The 19,823-nt window shown below is 37.3% G+C and overlaps 1 protein-coding gene across 3 annotated transcripts in view; it reads right to left on the minus strand.

Moving 5' to 3' along the window:
• Positions 1–19,823, minus strand: part of LOC5579127 (nephrin) — a 655,956-nt gene that overhangs the window by 501,406 nt on the left and 134,727 nt on the right. For all 3 annotated transcript variants that reach the window (XM_021849148.1, XM_021849147.1, XM_021849146.1), the window contains exon 2: positions 18,507–18,643. In XM_021849148.1, coding sequence (XP_021704840.1) covers positions 18,507–18,540 — 34 coding nt within the window. In that variant the 5' untranslated portion in view covers positions 18,541–18,643. The remainder of the gene's footprint in view (positions 1–18,506; positions 18,644–19,823) is intronic.

A 19,823-nucleotide genomic window follows, 5' to 3' on the forward strand; every position in this document is an offset into this window, starting at 1 on the left:
TTTTTTTCTAGGCTTCAATGAGAAGGATTTTTAAACTAAGGTTTTTAGATAAGCTTTTCAGAGATTTTTAATAAGTTTCAAGAGAAGGTATAAGAAGGATCGAAGTGAAGCTTTCGAAGATTTTAGATTTTCAAGCATCTAGGTGAAAAAAATTCTGGATTGGCTGTGAATTGGTTTTGAATTGCTTTGGATTTGAAATGCAAAAAAATCGGTGCCATCGGTGTACCACTTTTCCAGCAAACCCACAAACCAATTTCTTCGAACCGGTCAATATTGAAGTTGCACACATGCGACAATTGGTTTCTGGGTCCGGAAGTACCAACCCATCTGAGCAGCATCTGAGCAAAATTCATTTTGGCACACACAACTTGAACTTATCCAGAAACTATTTTCCACCAAGCAAAAGTGGGGCCAGAGTGTCGGTAGTAAATTTTTGCTTTCCAACAGATCGTCGAAGCAAGTTTCGTAACGGAAGCACAGCTGCACCAGTTTTAATTAACCAAAACCCGAACTCCTGAAACCGCATTTTAATATAGCCGGAAAACGGAAAACTGCACAGAACTGAAACTCGAATGTGCAACGGTTGTCAGCTTTCCGACCACAGTTTATGGTTTTTCAATTCTATATTTTTTCTGTTAATTGGTATTTTTCTCCCTCATCTGCTGCTGGGCTCCAGATGATCGCCCTAGTTCGTTGAACGTTCGAAAGCAAACGCAGAATCCAGGAAATGTCGAACTTCAACCAACAGATTCCAGCTTCGAACATCAAACACCGTTCGCAGAACTTCGACGTCGGAGCAAATTCAGAGGAAAAATCCTTTCCCAGCTTCAACGCTCGGTAGTAAAGTTTAAAGCTTCCTTCCCACGTGCCCAGACACGAGACTTTGACGCACTGCGCCCAAATCGATTTGTATTCCGATCCAAGCGTTGCATAAATTTTTCGCCTCTCCGGAAAGCTTTACATGAACTCGTTCGACTCGAGACTTTTCAGGCACTTAAACGATGATCCCAGTGCGTGTTTTTCACCGATCCCGACCGGCAGTATGTGTGCGTACGGAACGTGTGCTTAACTGGTGACACAAATCTCGGAGATAACGAAATCTAATGGAATCTACGTGCTGCTGATGCTTTCGGTATTATAAACGCTGCCATTACAGATGTCGTCGTCGTCGTAGTCGTTGTTGTTGTTTGTTGGCTGATGGGCTATGTTAAGAGCTTCCGGAATCAGATTACGATGGCAACGCAAACGACAGCGAAGTCGTTTTGGCAATTTCCACCCGGCTCAAAATGGTTTGCCGAGGATGAAAAATCCCAGCTCGTATGGTTAGACGTACGCGAAAACGAATTTGTAGCCAATTTGTGCGTGTAGTGGAATTAATCTGCCGGCACTGGAAGTGGAGCATGAGATTTTATTTTCTACGGTGATGGTAGGGGGACAGAGAAATCGTGTGGGAAAAATAGAATAAGAAAAAAATCAGAAAATCAGAATATCAGTATATCAGACAATCGAAATAAAAGAAAATCAGAAAATCAGAAAATCAGAAAATCAGAAAATCAGAAAATCAGAAAATCAGAAAATCAGAAAATCAGAAAATCAGAAAATCAGAAAATCAGAAAATCAGAAAATCAGAAAATCAGAAAATCAGAAAATCAGAAAATCAGAAAATCAGAAAATCAGAAAATCAGAAATCAGAAAATCAGAAAATCAGAAAATCAGAAAATCAGAAAATCAGAAAATCAGAAAATCAGAAAATCAGAAAATCAGAAAATCAGAAAATCAGAAAATCAGAAAATCAGAAAATCAGAAAATCAGAAATCAGAAAATCAGAAAATCAGAAAATCAGAAAATCAGAAAATCAGAAAATCAGAAAATCAGAAAATCAGAAAATCAGAAAATCAGAAAATCAGAAAATCAGAAAATCAGAAAATCAGAAAATCAGAAAATCAGAAAATCAGAAAATCAGAAAATCAGAAAATCAGAAAATCAGAAAATCAGAAAATCAGAAAATCAGAAAATCAGAAAATCAGAAAATCAGAAAATCAGAAAATCAGAAAATCAGAAAATCAGAAAATCAGAAAATCAGAAAATCAGAAAATCAGAAAATCAGAAAATCAGAAAATCAGAAAATCAGAAAATCAGAAAATCAGAAAATCAGAAAATCAGAAAATCAGAAAATCAGAAAATCAGAAAATCAGAAAATCAGAAAATCAGAAAATCAGAAAATCAGAAAATCAGAAAATCAGAAAATCAGAAAATCAGAAAATCAGAAAATCAGAAAATCAGAAAATCAGAAAATCAGAAAATCAGAAAATCAGAAAATCAGAAAATCAGAAAATCAGAAAATCAGAAAATCAGAAAATCAGAAAATCAGAAAATCAGAAAATCAGAAAATCAGAAAATCAGAAAATCAGAAAATCAGAAAATCAGAAAATCAGAAATCAGAAAATCAGAAAATCAGAAATCAGAAAATCAGAAAATCAGAAAATCAGAAAATCAGAAATCAGAATCAGAAATCAGAAAATCAGAAAATCAGAAAATCAGAAAATCAGAAAATCAGAAAATCAGAAAATCAGAAAATCAGAAAATCAGAAAATCAGAAAATCAGAAAATCAGAAAATCAGAAAATCAGAAATCAGAAATCAGAAAATCAGAAAATCAGAAAATCAGAAAATCAGAAAATCAGAAAATCAGAAAATCAGAAAATCAGAAAATCAGAAAATCAGAAAATCAGAAAATCAGAAAATCAGAAAATCAGAAAATCAGAAAATCAGAAAATCAGAAAATCAGAAAATCAGAAAATCAGAAAATCAGAAAATCAGAAAATCAGAAAATCAGAAAATCAGAAAATCAGAAAATCAGAAAATCAGAAAATCAGAAAATCAGAAAATCAGAAAATCAGAAAATCAGAAAATCAGAAAATCAGAAAATCAGAAAATCAGAAAATCAGAAAATCAGAAAATCAGAAAATCAGAAAATCAGAAAATCAGAAAATCAGAAAATCAGAAAATCAGAAAATCAGAAAATCAGAAAATCAGAAAATCAGAAAATCAGAAAATCAGAAAATCAGAAAATCAGAAAATCAGAAAATCAGAAAATCAGAAAATCAGAAAATCAGAAAATCAGAAAATCAGAAAATCAGAGAATCAGAAAATCAGAGAATCAGAAAATCAGAAAATCAGAAAATCAGAAAATTAGAAAATCAGAAAATCAGAAAATTAGAAAATTAAAAAATTGGAAAATCAGAAAATAAAAAAAAAATCAGAAAATCAGAAAAAAAAGAAGAAAGTTTCTTAAGTTATCAGGAGAGTTTTGCCCAAATTCCGAGATGTGGCTTTTGGTAAACCAGCAAGATGAAGTCTTCCCTTGCTTCAGTTTCTACATGCTTCTATGAGAGCTACTAATAGAAGCTTTTCCAATATTTAAGGAAAAGTATTTTCATATGAGAAGCTAGGATGAGCTTTTCAAAGCTTCCAGAAATTTTTAGAAGAAACCTTTCCAAGCTTCTAGAATGAGCGTATCCAAGCTTCTAGAAGAAGCTTTTCCATGCTTACAGCTTCTATAAGAAGCTTTCCCCAGCTTCTTGGAGAAACATTTTCAAGCTTCTATGAGAAGTTTTTTCACGATTGTTTGAAAAGTTTTTCCAAGCTTCTAAGTGAATATTTTTCAAGCTTTCAAGAAAAGCTTTTCCGAGAAGTTTAAGATGAAACTTGTCTGTGCTTCTAGAAAACGCTTTTCAAGATTCTACGGGAAGCTTTTCAAAGCTTCTAGGAGAAGCTTTTCCAATCTTCTAGGAAATGCTTTTCCAAGCTTCTAGGAGATTCTTTTCCTACCTACTGGAAAAAAACTTTTCCAAGTTCCTAGGAGAAGCTGTTCTAAGCTTCTAGGAGAAGCTTTTCATGCTTCTATGAGAATGTTTTCCATGATTGTAGTAGAATTTTTTTCAAGTTTGTAGCAGAAGCTATTTCAAGCTTTCAGGAAGTAGCTTTCCAAGCTTCTAGGAGAAGCTTTTTCAAGCTTCTACAAGAAGCTGTTCCATGCTCTTGGAAAGTGCTTTTTCCAAGCTTCAAGAATAAGCTTTTCCAAGCTTCTATGAAATGCTTTTCCAAGCTTCTAGGAGATTCTTTTCCTACCTTCTGGAAAAAAAACTTTTCCAAGTTCCTAGGAGAAGCTGTTCTAAGCTTCTAGGAGAAGCTTTTCAAGCTTCTATGAGAATGTTTTCCATGATTGTAGTAGAAATTTTTCCAAGTTTGTAGCAGAAGCTATTTCAAGCTTTCAGGAAGTAGCTTTCCAAGCTACCAGGAGAAGCTTTTTCAAGCTTCTACAAGAAGCTGTTCCATGCTCTTGGAAAGTGCTTTTTCCAAGCTTCAAGAATAAGCTTTTCCAAGCTTCTAGGAAAAGCTGTTCCAAACTTCCAGAGAGCTTTCCCAAGCATCTTGGAGAAGGTTTTCCAAGCTTGTAGGAGAAGCTTTTACCTACTTATAGGAGAAGATTTTCCAATCTTCTAGGAGATGCTTTTCCATGCTTTTAGGTTATGCTTTTCCTAGCATCTGGGAGAAGCTTTTCCAAGCTCTTAAGAGAAGCTGTTCCAAGCTTCTAGGAGAAGTTTTTCCAAACATCTTGGAGAAGCTTTTCAAGCTTCTAGGAGAAGTTCTTCCAAGCTCCTCAGATATATAGAAAAAGCATCCTCAAGATTTTTGGATTTTTTACAACCTTTCAGGAGAAGTTTTTATAAGTTTCTAGAAGAAATATTTTCAAGCTCTCGTCATGCTTTAGATCTTTTCCTGTCAACAATTGAAAATCAGTTCATTTTTTGTTCTATTGTATAAATAATTTGATCGCAAACAAAACCTTCATAAATTTCATCAGAAAATACGAGACCGTACTCATAACCCACTGACCCCAATCCCATTTTCCAATCCTTCCTCACCGGTTTCAAAAACGCAGGAAACACATCAAAGGTCACGTTCGACCTTTTGCTCGACCGTAAAAGTACTGCAACCCGTACGTACTCGTCCGCTTAACCTGCAAAAGGTGCCAAGGTTAACCTTCGTTGTACGCCTGCCCAATATATATTTGATCTGACCGACGACGTTCTGCCCCCTTTATACCACCCACCCCCTTAAAAGCTCCTAAGTGAGCAATTTTCACGCAAGGCTGCCGGTAGCAAAGTCCCCCGCCCACCACACGCTCTCGATGTCAAACTGTTTGGGTTCCGGTGAAATTGCGTTCTTTGGTCCTGCTCAAGAATACTTGGCTATTGATTTTCTGCCATTCTTTGTTTATGGCGGCGATAGCCCCTTTTCTGGGTGCGGAAAATGGCTTATACCCTCCGAAAGGATGCTGAGTTGCAGCGACGACGGGCCGGTAAGTATCGACTCGCTTTGTAGGGAAAATTGCACACGTCAGGAAAATGTGCTGCTGAAGGAATCCAGACGAAGCTAACTGACGGTAGACGCACTCGACAGCAAGGATGACGAGCAGGATGGGGCCTACCGTGGAAGGCATGGATTGTTTGGTTACATGGAGAGGGGTCGTTCATAGATTACGTGAAAGAAGAGAATGAATGACTGAGCGATTCTATGAAATTTGTGCAATTCTCATTGACATGTATCTCAGAAGTGTGTTGGTTCATAACACTCTCTGTGTACAAAGAATGGAAGTCACATCTGGCCAGGATGCCAGGGAGGATTTAAAAAAAAAATGTTTATCATCAAGAAGCTTGGAAAAACCTTTCCAAGACGACTGAACACTTTCACGAAGATCACTAGATTTGATTAAGAGTTTGATGTAGCTCTAAAATGTATGGTTCTATGAATTTTTGGTTTTCTGAGTTTATGGTTTCATAATATTCTTATTTTCTTATTCCTTAATTATATAATTTTTTGATTTTCTTATTCTCTAATTTTCTGATTTTCTAATTTTCTGATTTTATGAAATGTCTGATTTTCATAAAAGATTTAAGTACTGCAGAATTTCTAATCATTCCTCATAACATGGTATGGTATGACTGACAAGAATCCGAAAACCACCTATTAAAGCCACAAAACTAAAAAGAAAGCTTCTCATCGCTAAATTAATTCCTGGGGCTAAATCCGAGCCACGGAACAATGAAAACGGAAAGACGGTACACTATATTAAATTTCCCAAAGAAGTTTCAATTCTCTTGCGAAACTGTTTGTTGGTTTTTCCTCGATCCCTTCCGTTTCACCGATTCTCCGTTTTTCTGCTTCTTTGGAGCGACGGCACAGATTCCACCCGACATGTGTTCTATCCAGTGGTGCCAGATAATCGGGAAAGAAATCATTGTGTGAAAATGTCGAACTTCCATCACATTCCCTTCAGAATCTTAACCTCGAATCGTGTCGCATTTTCCTGCCCCAAGAGCACCATTCCGGCAACCTTGATTCGCACGCCCCAATAGATGCGGAGTATTTCAAAAATGCATCAATGCTTTTTCTTTGGCGTGTTCGCTCTATGTTTTCCTCCCCGAAAGTTTCAAGCAACATCCCAAGCAGAGACGGGCAACTTTGACTTCTTCCCGGCACCCCCTCTCTTCCTCCAACAATTCAACACAAAAACCAGAAGTTTAGAGAAAACTCCTCAGTCGACAGTTTGAATTCTTCAACCCTCCCCACCTTCCCTTTTTGGCGTTATCCCAGATCGCGCTCGAACTTGGTTCGATTGTTGGGCGAAAGTTTTTCCACCCGCTCCCCCGCGGGCTGTGAAATTCACCGTTTTATAGTGACTGTAGTGTGAAGAACATTCAGTGCGCGCTTACACACTGCTCCGATGCCACGCCAATAATTGCCGGGGAAGTGTGAGATTGTATGTATGTGTGTGCATTGGAGTTGAATGGGACCTACTGAACGGAACCAAGGGCGGAAATCGAGTATTTAGCGCAAGAAGCGGACAAGCCAATTTGCCGGCAAAGTTGGTGCGTTCAATTGGTGTAGTGAAAAATTGTCGGATTTTGCTGATTGCCGGTCTGCGTTCGAAGGGTGGGGGTGTTTGTTGAGAGTTTTCAAATGAATTTTGTTCGTGTGAACAGTAAGATCGCCATTTGATTTGATTGAAAATGGATTCTTTCAATGAAAGAAATCATTACATGAAAGTGGTTAACCATATTCAAAAATCTTGGTAAGTTGTACGCCAAAAGTTTGAGAAGCTTAAGGAAGCTTTTTAGCAATATCAAATAATTCTTTCGAGAAATATTGGAAACCATTAGACAAGATGGACCGACCCATGGTCTAAGCCTGAGAACTTCTCAGTGAGAAGCAGACAAAAATAAATGTATTGGAAACACAGATTTAGAGATAAGAATGTATCTCTTCTTCCAGTAGCTGGAATAAAAAGCGGTGATAAACTTTATACAAAAAACGCAAACAAAGTGTGGAGGCAGCAACACACTCGTTATTAAAAACTTCGAAGAAATGCTTGAATTCAGAATACTCCGTCAAAACTCATGACAGTTTATCTCTACAACATGTCATATTATATTGAATACGACCTGACAATCTATTCATGGAATTCCAGATCAACTTCGATGTATTACATTCCACGTATTTTCTACGCAAAATACTCATAGGCGCATAGGCGTAAATAGCTATCAGACTTTGTTAACGATATACAAAACTTCTCAATGCGTGTTTTGTTAATCTATTTGAATCGATTACAGTAGCACACATTCATACTAAGGTAGGACATAACTTTGAAAATGTCCCAAATCGATGGATCATTATGTGTAATGTACATCATTAGATTTTTTTTTAGAATTTTGGCTAGATAACGTTTTTTGTACACAATCAAATGATGTGACATAGAACTCAAATGAAATACAATGATTTAAAATAAAACTAAAAGGAATCCAAGTTCTCCCACAGTAATTCTGTTTGAACTAAAGTTATAACCCTTTCTTTTCATGACTTTTATTGACAATTTCTCTACGTAAAAAGTGTTTTTATGGAAATTAGTCGAACAAATAATGCTGCAAATGGAATAAATTTTACAAAATCAGCTTTAAAATAATACTTGTTTTTCAATAGTGAATTGATTATTTATCAATAGTTTCTCAACAGTTCACGCAGACCGCGAATTTGAATTTGAAAAATGTAACATGCTGGATTTTGGTCACAATATGGCTCGGTAGCTTAGTTGGTAAAGCACTCATCTTGCCTACCAGAGTCCTGGGTTCGAGCCCCATCTGAGATGGTTCGCAAGTGCAAATCAATGCAAATCAGCTTTCAGTTGAACCGTAAAGCTACGTAAGCTGCATTTCACAAGAAAAGTAAAGAAATTCGAAGATCGAAAAGGTCAATAAATTTTCTATAGCGAGCTCAACTGCGTACTGCGATCAATTTCTTTGAACATTTCAGACAATCTCTCACACTTCACATTGGCGATTACTTATCTTGTCAATAGTAAATCAGCGGAACATTTGGTCTGGTGGGGACTATGCACCTGAAAAGGAAAGAAATCGCCTATCTCGATGCGTGGAAAAGTTTTTTTTCATAAATGATCAAGAAAAGGATTTGTGTTTGACCTCAGTACGCAGATGAGAAGAAATGGCTCATCAAATGATGCTTGCTGTAGAAAATTTCTTGACGGCCATTTTCTTCGTAGAAATGTTTACTTTTCTTGAGTAGAACAGCATGCTTAGCTTAAATGACAATAATTAATCTTAAAATCTCGAAGCTTGTTATTAGATTGGTATCATACTAAATAGCTTAATCATTTGGTTTTATGATAAATTATACGACTACAAATGGGACTGTACCCCGTTTGGCATAAGGTCGTTTGGCATAAAGCCGTTTGGCATAAAGTCGTTTGTCATAATGACCGTTTGGCATAATGGCCGTTTGGCATAATGGTCATTTGGCATAATCATTGACTAAGAATGAATATCCGCATTTTTGAAGCATATGCCGAGATCAACACCACCGAGCCCATAGCAAACATTTCTGGTAGGTTCTCAACAAATGTGATGTTCGTTCAGAGTTTTTCCAAGCTATAAATGTAAAAAAACTGTTGTGACATTGGATAGCATTACTAAATAATACTCGTGACGGGTCTGGTGGAAGATCTCTCCAGATTTTTTTTTCTACATCCCGGAACATAGAGTGTCTTTGAGCTTGTTGCGATGTACAAATTTGAATATAGTAAATTGACAAAGAAAGTTCGCTCTGTTACTTTTTGGACGTAACACTTGATGAAAATTACTTGATAAAAGAAGGGAAAATTTATTTGCAAAATATAAAAAGCTCCAAAGATCTATTACTGCAGCATAATGAAAAAATAGCCTATATATGAGAGGAGATTATTTTTCGTTTAAAATGCTTAAGGCTCTAACGCCAAAAAAAGATAACGGCATAACTCCAATTAACAACACATTTTTAAAAGAAAACATTTGTGGCAAAATTTTTCAATCATTCAATATAAATTTACTAAATTTTGAAACGTACATCAAAACCACCGTCTATTATCGAAAGAAGGGTAAATTTGTGATGGAGATAATATTTTTCCAGCATAGGAGATCATGCGTTTGCAAAAAAAGATGCAGGTATATTGGCAGGTTCTAAAGTAATTATCATTACAATAGCACGTGTTGCAAAAACGATAGACCAGCAACACATAAAAATGGTTAACATTAAACTTTACTAAATAATAAAATTTAAAATAGTATAAATATAAAGAACAACCTTTTTTTAAAAGAAGGCAAAATTTATGATTAAATCAATAGAAGATTGGACGACAAAAAACATTGCGGCATAATAAATCGAAAAGACATCAACAATTGCGTTCAGAATCATCGAAGTGTTTGTGCTACTTTTACCCGAATGTGGTTTTTTCCAAATGTCGGTTCCCGGAATACCTGTTCATCAAATGACCCTTTTCCCTGAATGCCATTACCCCGAATGAGCGGTTTCCCTGAAAAGTGGTGCAGTTTAAATAGGTGCTATAATAGTCTTCAGTGGCTGGATAGTGAACGAGAAAAAATGAAAAGCAATCCAAAGAAGGAGGTATTCTGTCTTTCTCGGTTATACACATGTTGGCAAAAATGCTGAGGACGGTAAAATTCGAAAGAACCGCCAATTAAATAAAGAAGGGTGCACATTAGATGGCCAGTTCGTTCACCACCCTGAAATGTATAAAGTTACGACAATTATGAGTGCTAAAAACTTTTCGGGAACCGGGATATTCGGAGAACTGGCGTTCGGAGAAACGACATTCGGGAAACCGACATTCGGGGAAAAGTAGTACAACCCATCGAAGTATCTGCAGTAAACGATGTCTCCGTTCGCTGATAACTTGAACACATCAATGTTATCGAATGCCACCCTTTTGTCACTTGGAAACAATAAAATATTTAAAAAATATAGCTCCAAAGAACAGCCTATGTATAAAAGAAGGTGAAATTTATTTAAATTTTAAATCAACGGTTTTAATACCTATAATTACTTTTCATCATATTTAGAAAAAAAACCTAGAACGTTCGAAAGAAGGGTGAATTTGTGCTATCAAATGCAAAAATTTATTCCAATAGCAAAACTCAAAAGAAGAATTAATATTTGAAAGAAGGGTAATAAAATATAATTGACAATAACTTTCCTAATATGCTTTAGTTTAATCAAGAGCATATGATTGTTGAATAAGGTATCATTGTGTATCATGACTCCAAAAACAAGCGTGATATCATCAGAGAGATTCAATAGAAACGTAAAAACGAATGTCATCTTAAGAAATTCTTGATTTCAGACTCATTATGCCAAACGACTATTATGCCAAACGACCATTATGCCAAACGTCCATTATGCCAAACGACTTTATGCCAAATGACCATTATTCCAAACGACTTTATGCCAAACGGCTTTATGGCAAACGACTTTATGCCAAATGACCTACCACCTACAAATGGATCAAACGAATTCTGCCAATTGTGAACGTGTTTCAATAAATTTTATCATCGAGAAAATAAATGACGAAAAAAGATTTGGCAGTACATGTAAGACATTTTAAAACTATGTATTGCTGTTGCATGTCAAACAGTGATAATCCAGAAATTATGAAACTATGTATTCAATTATTATCTTATCACCTACTTTTTAAATTTTTTGAAAGGGGTGGGCAATTTCACGTTTTTGGGACAGGCAAATAAAGATAATTTGACGTGTCCCAAAATATAGCCATTATACCCGACCTGTCGCACCGGAATATCTCCGACCACAGGAACATTCCCGAGATCCTTTGACGACTTCTAGAAACAAGATATGTGTGCCATTACACTGACAAAAAATATTTGAGTCCGTTAAGTATTCGCTGAGCGGTGAGGGTTTTTGTATTTTTGCTTTCACTCTTCCGTCTTCCGGGTTAAAACTCTTCCGTCTTCCAAAAACTTCAGGAACCTTGCACAGTTTATGTTGCTGAGCTGGCAACATCAACTTCGCTTTGGAGGTGATCTTCTCGGTTAGTGTTAGTTCTATTGAGGCACTTCGGTCGATGAAACTTGTAAAACATGCACCTTATTTTTCTACAGAAATGTATAAGCAGATTTGTGCACTGGTCAAAAGATCATACACTAAATTGTTGTGGATCCCCTCACATTGCCTTGTTTATGGCAATCAGAAGGTGGACTCTCTCGCAAAGATGGGGGCTGAGGATGGTGAGATTTATGATAGAATAATTTCGAAACGATGTTTTTTTTCATTGAGTACCATGACCCCACAGTTATGGATCAAATAGTGTGGAAACCAACCTATGAAATTCAATACAACTACATGGTAAACGTAAAATTGTAATTTAAGAGCACCAATTGAATTGTTCCAAATTGGAACTTCGATAAGTAAACTGTTTTGAGTGTAATATTTACTTAGGATTGCATAAAAATTAAAAATTGTATCATTTTCTGAAATCCATATTATGGATCAATTTTCATATTATGGATCAAATTGTAACATATTACGGATCAGTGCGCAAAATCAAAAGATTTTCAACTCACTCATTTGTATTGCAGTGATTTGACGAAAGTTAACAATGCGTCATATAAAACTGCAAAAATAGCAGTGTTTGAGCTGGAAACAAGGGTAAAATGACCTTTTTTTTGTGATACTGCATTGTAGTAACTGACACATGAACTGTTTTCGCTCCACACCAAGTTTTTCACTTATTTTTGTCTGCTAAAAAATGAAATTTACTAACCTTGATGTTTTATGAGTTTTATCCTTAGTGCTATTGTCTGAAAATGTCGAATCCAATGCTTAAAATGGCAGAAATCTACATTTTTTTGAAGTGATCCATAACCGTGGTAAACAACCATTTCCTGGCGCATATTATGGATCACTAGTTAGAAGTGCTAATATTCGGTATTAGAAACAACAATCAAGAAAAATGTTTCCCAAAGATGAATTCATACTAAATCGAAGCGAACGAGCATGTTTTATGCTATAACATTTGAATTTTACCACCTGTGTAAGCTTATGAGTGCTGACGGCACTTCTTACAGAAAACGACCATATAATGATAGCTATGTGGTACCAACTAAACATTTGTCAAAAACATCGTTATTTAGCGGTTGAATGTTGTCTTTAACATTACAAATGGTAGAAGACAAATAGTATGGCATGAGAAAAATATGTTCTACGTCAACGTTTATGTTTTGAGTGAGTTATCCGATGTTGAACGCCAAAGTGATCTGCAACTGTGTGGGCATGGTACGTCAAAGTTCTCATCACGGTTGGCAAAGCGATTGGCCAAATGACCAAGTAGGACGGTGGTTACATTTCAAAATACCTAGAGTTTCTTTACGAGCCTGAATGAAAGGTTTGGACGTAAGCCGAGATTTAATTCGCGTGATGTCAAGACTTATGTCCAACAATTAATCGCTTGATTCACCTTTGCACATAATTAACCTCGCGCTGAGCAATATTTGTGACAAGTGTGGTTCCCGTTATGATGACATCGATCACGTAGTTTGGCAGTGCCCGGATATGGATGCCTCCAGAGCGCAGATTCTGGATACCCTTGCGGCCCGAGGTAGAAAACCCTATGTTCCAGTTAGAGATGTGTTGGGCAACCGCGATTTCATTTATATGGTCTCAATTTTGCGATTTCCTTCGCTTGTCTTGTATTTAAGTTTAATTCTCTTGTGTTCTCTTCTCCAGTTTTTTTCCTGTGTTGTCCCTTTTGTGTTGGATTGAGGATCCCGGAGAATTGTCCACCAACCACACAGCTTGGAACAGCTTCTCCTAGAAGCTTGGAAAAGCTTCTACTAGAAGCTTAAAACAGCTTCTCCTAGAAGAATGTAACTTCTTTTCCTAGAAATTTTGAAAAGCTTCTCCTTCTCTGAAACAGCTTTCTCATAGAAACTTGGAATAGCTTCGCCAAGAAGCTTGGAACAGCTCCTCTTAGAAGCGTGGTATAGCTTCTCCAACAAGCTTGGAAAAGCTTCTCTTATATAATTCTGACTGCTTTTCCTAGAATTCGGGAACCGCTTCCCCTAAAAGCTTGAAACAGTTTCTCATAGATGCTTGGTACAGCTTGTCCTATAAGCTTGAAACAGCTTCTGCTAGAATCTTGAAACAGATTTTCCTAGAAGCGTTTAACAGCTCTTCCTATAAGCATGGAACAGCTTCCGCTATGAGCGTAGAACAGCTTCTTCTAGGAGTGTGGAACAGCTTTTCCTCGAAATCCAGAACAGCTTCTCCTAGAAGATTGAAACAGATTCTCATAGAAGCTTCTCTTTGGAACAGCTGTCTTAGAAACTTAGAGCAGCTTTTGATAAAAGCTAGGAACAGCTTCTCTTAGAAGCTTGGAACTGCTCTCCTAGAAGCATGGAACAGCTTTTACTAAAAGATTGCAACAGCTACTTCAAGAAGCTTGGAATAGCTACTTCAAAAAGCTTGGAACAGCTACTTCAAAAAGCTTGGAACAGCTTCTCCTTGAAGCTTTGAACAGCTTTTACTAAAATCCTGTAACAACTACTTCAAAAAGCTTGGAACAGCTTCTACTAGAAGCTTACAACTGCTTCCTATCAGCTTTTTCTAGAAGTTTGAAATAGATCTTACTAGAAGCTTGTAACAGCTGCTCCTAGAAGCTTGGAACAGCTACTCTTAGAAGCTTGAAACAGTTTCTCCTAGCCTCTCCTAGAAGCTTGGAGCAACTTCTCCTGAAAGCTTAGAATAGCTTTTACTAAAAGCTATGATCCGCTACCCGTATAAGCTTGGAACAGATTTTTCTAGAAACTAAAACATCTTTCCCCAGAAGCTTGTAACTGCTATTTCTAGAAGCTAGGAACAGCATCGCATATAAACTTGGATCAGCTTCTCCAAGAAGCTTGGAACAGTTTCTTCTAAAAGCTTGGAACAGCGTCTCCTAGAAGCATAGAACATCTTTACCTAGAAGCTTGGAACAGCTCCTCCTAAAAACTTAGAACAGCTTCTTATAAAAGCTTTAAACTGCTTCTCCTAGAAGCTTAGGACGGTTGCTCATTGCAGTTGGAGCATTTTCTCTTAGAAGCTTGGAACAGCTTTTGATAAAAGTTTGGAACAGCTTCTCCTGGAAGCTTAGAACAGCTTGTCCTAGATGGTTGGTCAATCTTCCCCTAGAAGTTCGGAATATATTTTTAGATGCTTGGAATAGCTTCTTCTAGTAGTTTCGAAACGCTTATATTTGAACATTTTTTGGAAACGTGTAGTTCTACAGTTCAGAGTTTTGTTTTTATGGAATTAATCCAGTGTAGTTCAGTATGTATGATAGGTGCAAAAATCTAATGGTAAAGGATCATAGATTTCCCAATTTTCTATGTTCTAACAATTATTCCTCATAGTCGAAGTATGTGTTTCATAGCTTTTTTTAAAGGTCGGTTGTGATAAAGAAACTTCTGCACTGTGAAGCCAAGAGAAAATTAATCGAATATCTTGAAAGCCTATCAGAAACTGCAATCTAGAAATTTCTTCTCAAATTACCTAGCCTTCTATTGAGCAACGTTCAAAGTAAACCTCGAAGTTCCTAGTATCAGTTTCATGATTCATCGAAAGAAATTGAGTTCGTCGCATTGCCCAAAGTAACTGCATTTTTTTCTATTTCGCAAATCTGAACTCATTCACCCAATACCTGGGGTGCTTCTCTCACAAATCTCAAGGGATTCAATTGAAACATGATACGACTTCAAGCCACTCCATAGCACTTATGTTCGTTGTGGAGCAGTCATTGCAAAATTCGTTCTCGAATGATTTCGAAGCATGATGCAAGCAAGCGATAAAAAAAACATCGTATCTGTATTGTTCCATAATCGGTAATATGACTGTAACCAACTTGATAAATATCAGCTGCGAAAGAGAGCCCCAGAGATAGAGCGATGATAAAACTTTATTGCCTATTTATCATTCGGGGTATGTATTTTACTTTACTGACATGATAAACAATCCCCGAAAATGCTCTAACAATAGTGCCTCCTTGCTTTGGAGCTTGTTTAGATGGGTTTATCACTGTTATCCTCCGGCACAATAAGAGCTGTAGCAGAAGACGATAAACAGACTCTCACGATTTGTTGCGAATCATGATTGTTACAGAGAGAGATTAGTGAGAGATACTCTCAATTCTCTCAGAATTCAATTCCTGTCGTGGAGAGAAAGTTAGGCAGCCGTTACTTGGGAATGGGATTGATTGATGAAAATTTACAATTTACAAGTTATCTTTTGATTATCAAATAGTTACAGTTGAATAAAGTCGGAGCTATCTAATGAGCAAGGTAACGAACAATAAATTTCAACTGAAGTGACTGAAAAGAGAGTTTTAAAATAAAAAAGTCCATGATCAAATCTACGAATTTCTGCAGTCATATCGTAGATATTCTGAATCTTGAATCCAAGAATTAGATCGCTTCAATTTGCTTTCGTTGTGATCACACATCCTTTCAGCACGACTTCAAGACTGTACCGAATGAGTGCAGTGCCCACATCTACACAGTACAGCAACTGGGGACGACGACAGTAATGAGGGCAAAACAACCATTAGCATCGCCATTATCGATACGCCATTAATGCTGATTGCTCTCTTGGTTCCGATTTTTCCATTCTGCCGGTGCTTTGCTGCTGGTTGCTGTTGTTGCATCGTCCAACTGAGGGATGGTCTGATCTACAGTCTACGTACTCCGTTTGAAGGCAGCTCGGTACTATGCAGTCTCCCCAGATGGTATTCCCCCAATTCCCACAGACAGACGGACGGACGGACGGACGGACGGACAGACCGACAACAGTAGGGGAAGCCTCCAGGCGCTTCCCGTGATGTGACATTATCCGGGTCCGTTTGGGTTTCCTGGAAGGCAATGGGTGCACGGTGGTCCAGATTTCGAAACTCAGGGCAAACATTTCGCCCACTGAATATTTTCTGATTTTTTGCCTTAAAAGGTGTTGTGGAACATGATTTAGGGTTGAAGACCTTGTTTTGTTATGTTAGAAAATTTGCGGTTTTGCCAGCTTTTCGAAAAACTGAACCTCTGTGAAACGTGCGTGCGGGCGAGGTGTACCTAATTGAGTAATGCACATCTCGGAAAGGGGACCATCCCGGACGCAGCAAGACGCAAAAGATGGAAAAAGTCGTTTCTTTCCTGGATGGATGTTTATCCGAGCAGCTCTACGTGCTGCCGAGCATTGAATCAATTAGAAGTCCGATAGTGGCTTCTGCTAGGTACCCCGATTGGCCCCACTGGGAGCTGCTTATTGAACTGTGTTTGCCTCTGTCTGCCAGACTGCATGATGCCGAAGAGTGGTTCGTTTTCGGAATCTAACTGTTTCTGTTTGCAAAATTTGACTGCTTTCTGGATTCTGGGTAATGTTTGAAGTCTGTTTGTTGGTCCTTCAGAAGACGATACAGCTTTGACAACTGGAAGAGTTTTGACAGTGAGATACGCTTTGGAATGGTAAAGTTGGGGGACCACGTGTGGAAGTTTTGCTTGTTTAAGAAGTTTATTGTTGACATGAGATTTGTTGAAAATTTTAAGTAAGTTTTGAAACATTTTGACATTGAGAGTGACGCTTATCATGATGGATTAAAAAATGTTGAAGTATTTTATTGAGTGAGTCGTGTATTATGAAGAATGGAAACAATTTCTAAGTAAACACACAGAAAAAAATCTAAATAATTATAAGTCACGTACTTTTCATTGAAACCTCTTGATTCTATTATGAAAATTATATGACAGGATTTGTTTTGTTTTTTAGGTCAATGTTGAGCGTCATTTGCAAGCCATAATCTTTTGCCTACACCCAAAAGTAACGCTGCTCATTATTTTTTATATTGAAAGCACAAAGAATCATGTCATTCACCCTAAAACTTCCATCTCTTTATTCACCATCATAAGAAGCTTAATAATCTCTAAAGCCGAATTTCCAATTAGCTGCTTATTGTTGTTTATTTCGATCGCCTTCGATCCCCCTCGGGACAAATGACCGAAGACAAGATTACATTCTCTCCATTTTGTCGCCAGTTGCCACCATAGGCAACCATGATCCGGGTTGGGGCCCAACAGTCGATTTATAAAAAAAAATTGACTCAATAAATTCGCCGATTTCAACGACCCTCCATGTGGCGAAGGCTCATTCCGAAAAAAATCGACGCAAAAAATCATTCAACTTGTTCTTCTACCCATGTATTGAGTTCCTGCAGGGAGCGTCCTACACCCTCCCCAACCCCGGGAGGATAACTTTTGGCCGTTAAAACAAACGTATCGGTTTTTCATAGTCATAAAGCAGATCCCTACCCTTCGAGAGAGAGAGAGAGAGAGAGACAGAGAAAAAAAAACCAGCCGTCAACTTTTTGTTTCAATGGTGCCCCAGATTGCAACGCGAAAATGGGCTCAAAAATGATGATGATGGAAGTTTGGCGTCCCCTCCCCACTCTCATCACCACCCCCCGGCTATTGTTCTCGATCTCGAACAAAGTCAGGAATCATAAAAGAAATGAACTCATAAAAATCAGAACTTCCGCTGATTATCTTCTGCGATGCGGATGCGATACGCGCGCTCGTGTGACGGCAAGAACACTGAAACGAATCGACAGCTGGAATTCGGATGGTTTTGATTAACTGAGTTAATGGTTTATCAATTTGTTTCACCCTTCTTAGTTTACCATGTAGGGAAATTGTTAGAAAATTAACTAATTTAGACAGAAACACCAACATCAGGAAAATCATTCGAATTTACCCCGACATCTTTCTTCAGTGCACCACTGCAAGGATGTGGAACTTTCCGCGGAATTTATTCCTTAGTCAACTCTCGCAACAATTGATTGGTTGACTTAGCAGCGATTGAGAAGTGTTGGCACTGGCTGGGGAGGTGGTGGTAAACTGTTTTGGCAACAACGATTTACGACCAATTTGGTTATGAATTTTAATTGGATTTAGAATTTGTTCTGAGGTAAAACAAAACAGGCGCTCGCTCGCGTAAAGTACAAGTGCCGACGGTGGATTAAATTGGGATTATGAGCACGAAGATGTGGGGTGAATGAATGCATACCTATTAGCGTAATTGAGTGGATGAGCCGAGTCATTCTTTATAGCGCCGATCATCGGCGCTCGTCGGTCCTTTTGAGGAGGGTGCTGGCTCAGTCGTTTCCGGAGCGATGAACGGTGATGTCACGGGTGATCAATTACCTGAAAGGAGGAGAGAAATTTGTGAAGTTAAAATTGAGTACAAACTGAGCTTTCCTTAAGTTTTCTTATGATGTATAGGATTGGATTTGTTTATTGGATTCTGGTTGGAAAACCTAAGAAGTCTTGTGCTGATATGTTTGTAAAAAAAAAGAAAATTTATAGAAATCGTGTACTTCTTAAAACAAATAATAAAATCATAAATTAGGGATACAGTTAACTCTCTCTCTTACTCGATATATATCATGGCTAACTTGGTGGTCCCTTCGGATCGCAGTTGCACTGGTTGTGTGTGCTGTAACTCGATAAACCTCTCCAACTTAACTCGATGGTCTCTTCAATATCGAGTTATGGAGAGTTGACTGTATTTTAACGTACAAATTACATTATTTTTAACATATATGTTGATTTTTTTGCGATTTTTTAAATTTTGTAGAAATTTAATGGAAAAAAACAAGCATTTATTTAGCGAGTTCTATAATACTGTAAACAATTGCATTATTCGTAAACATTTCTTAATACAGTAAACTCTTTATAACTCTTTATGGAATCAGGGAGATAACGAGTTATGAAATACAATATCAGTGCACCTGTGTTTCAAAGAACCATTGACAAACTTTTCTATGGTTCTCTATCTCCATATCGAGATGTGGAATGTCGAGTTAAGAAGGGTTGACTGTAATATAAATGACGTTATTTTCATCTTCATCTACGAGATTTTCAACCCTAGGCAAGTTCATCTCAGGACAAACGCCTTTACTTCGATTTCGAAGGAAGTCGTTACTATGACCTTAAGGTCATACATGATTATCTAGGGGATGGAATTCGATCCCAGATGCTCGGCCTGAGAAGTATTTGTTCTAACCTCAGCAACAAACACGTCCCACGTTTATAAGATGTATTTTAAATTTAGAAGCTTATTATTTGAAATGTTGTACGAAGTTTGCATAAAATTGCATTTCTTCAAGAACACTCCTAAAAAATATTGGAAAACTTCTGAACAAAACTTATAACAATAAAAATTTCCATAAGAAATGATATTTTTCTATAAATTGATCGATCGACAAAATAATTTTCAGGAAAGTTTATTTGGTCTACCGATATGCTAAAAAAGAGCATATCATTTATTCTAAAGTTTAGCACCTTGACTTTCCAAACATTGATTTCAATATCCATCAGTCAT

The sequence above is a fragment of the Aedes aegypti genome, chromosome 3 (assembly GCF_002204515.2).
Source record: "Aedes aegypti strain LVP_AGWG chromosome 3, AaegL5.0 Primary Assembly, whole genome shotgun sequence".
NCBI classification, from domain to species: domain Eukaryota; kingdom Metazoa; phylum Arthropoda; class Insecta; order Diptera; family Culicidae; genus Aedes; species Aedes aegypti.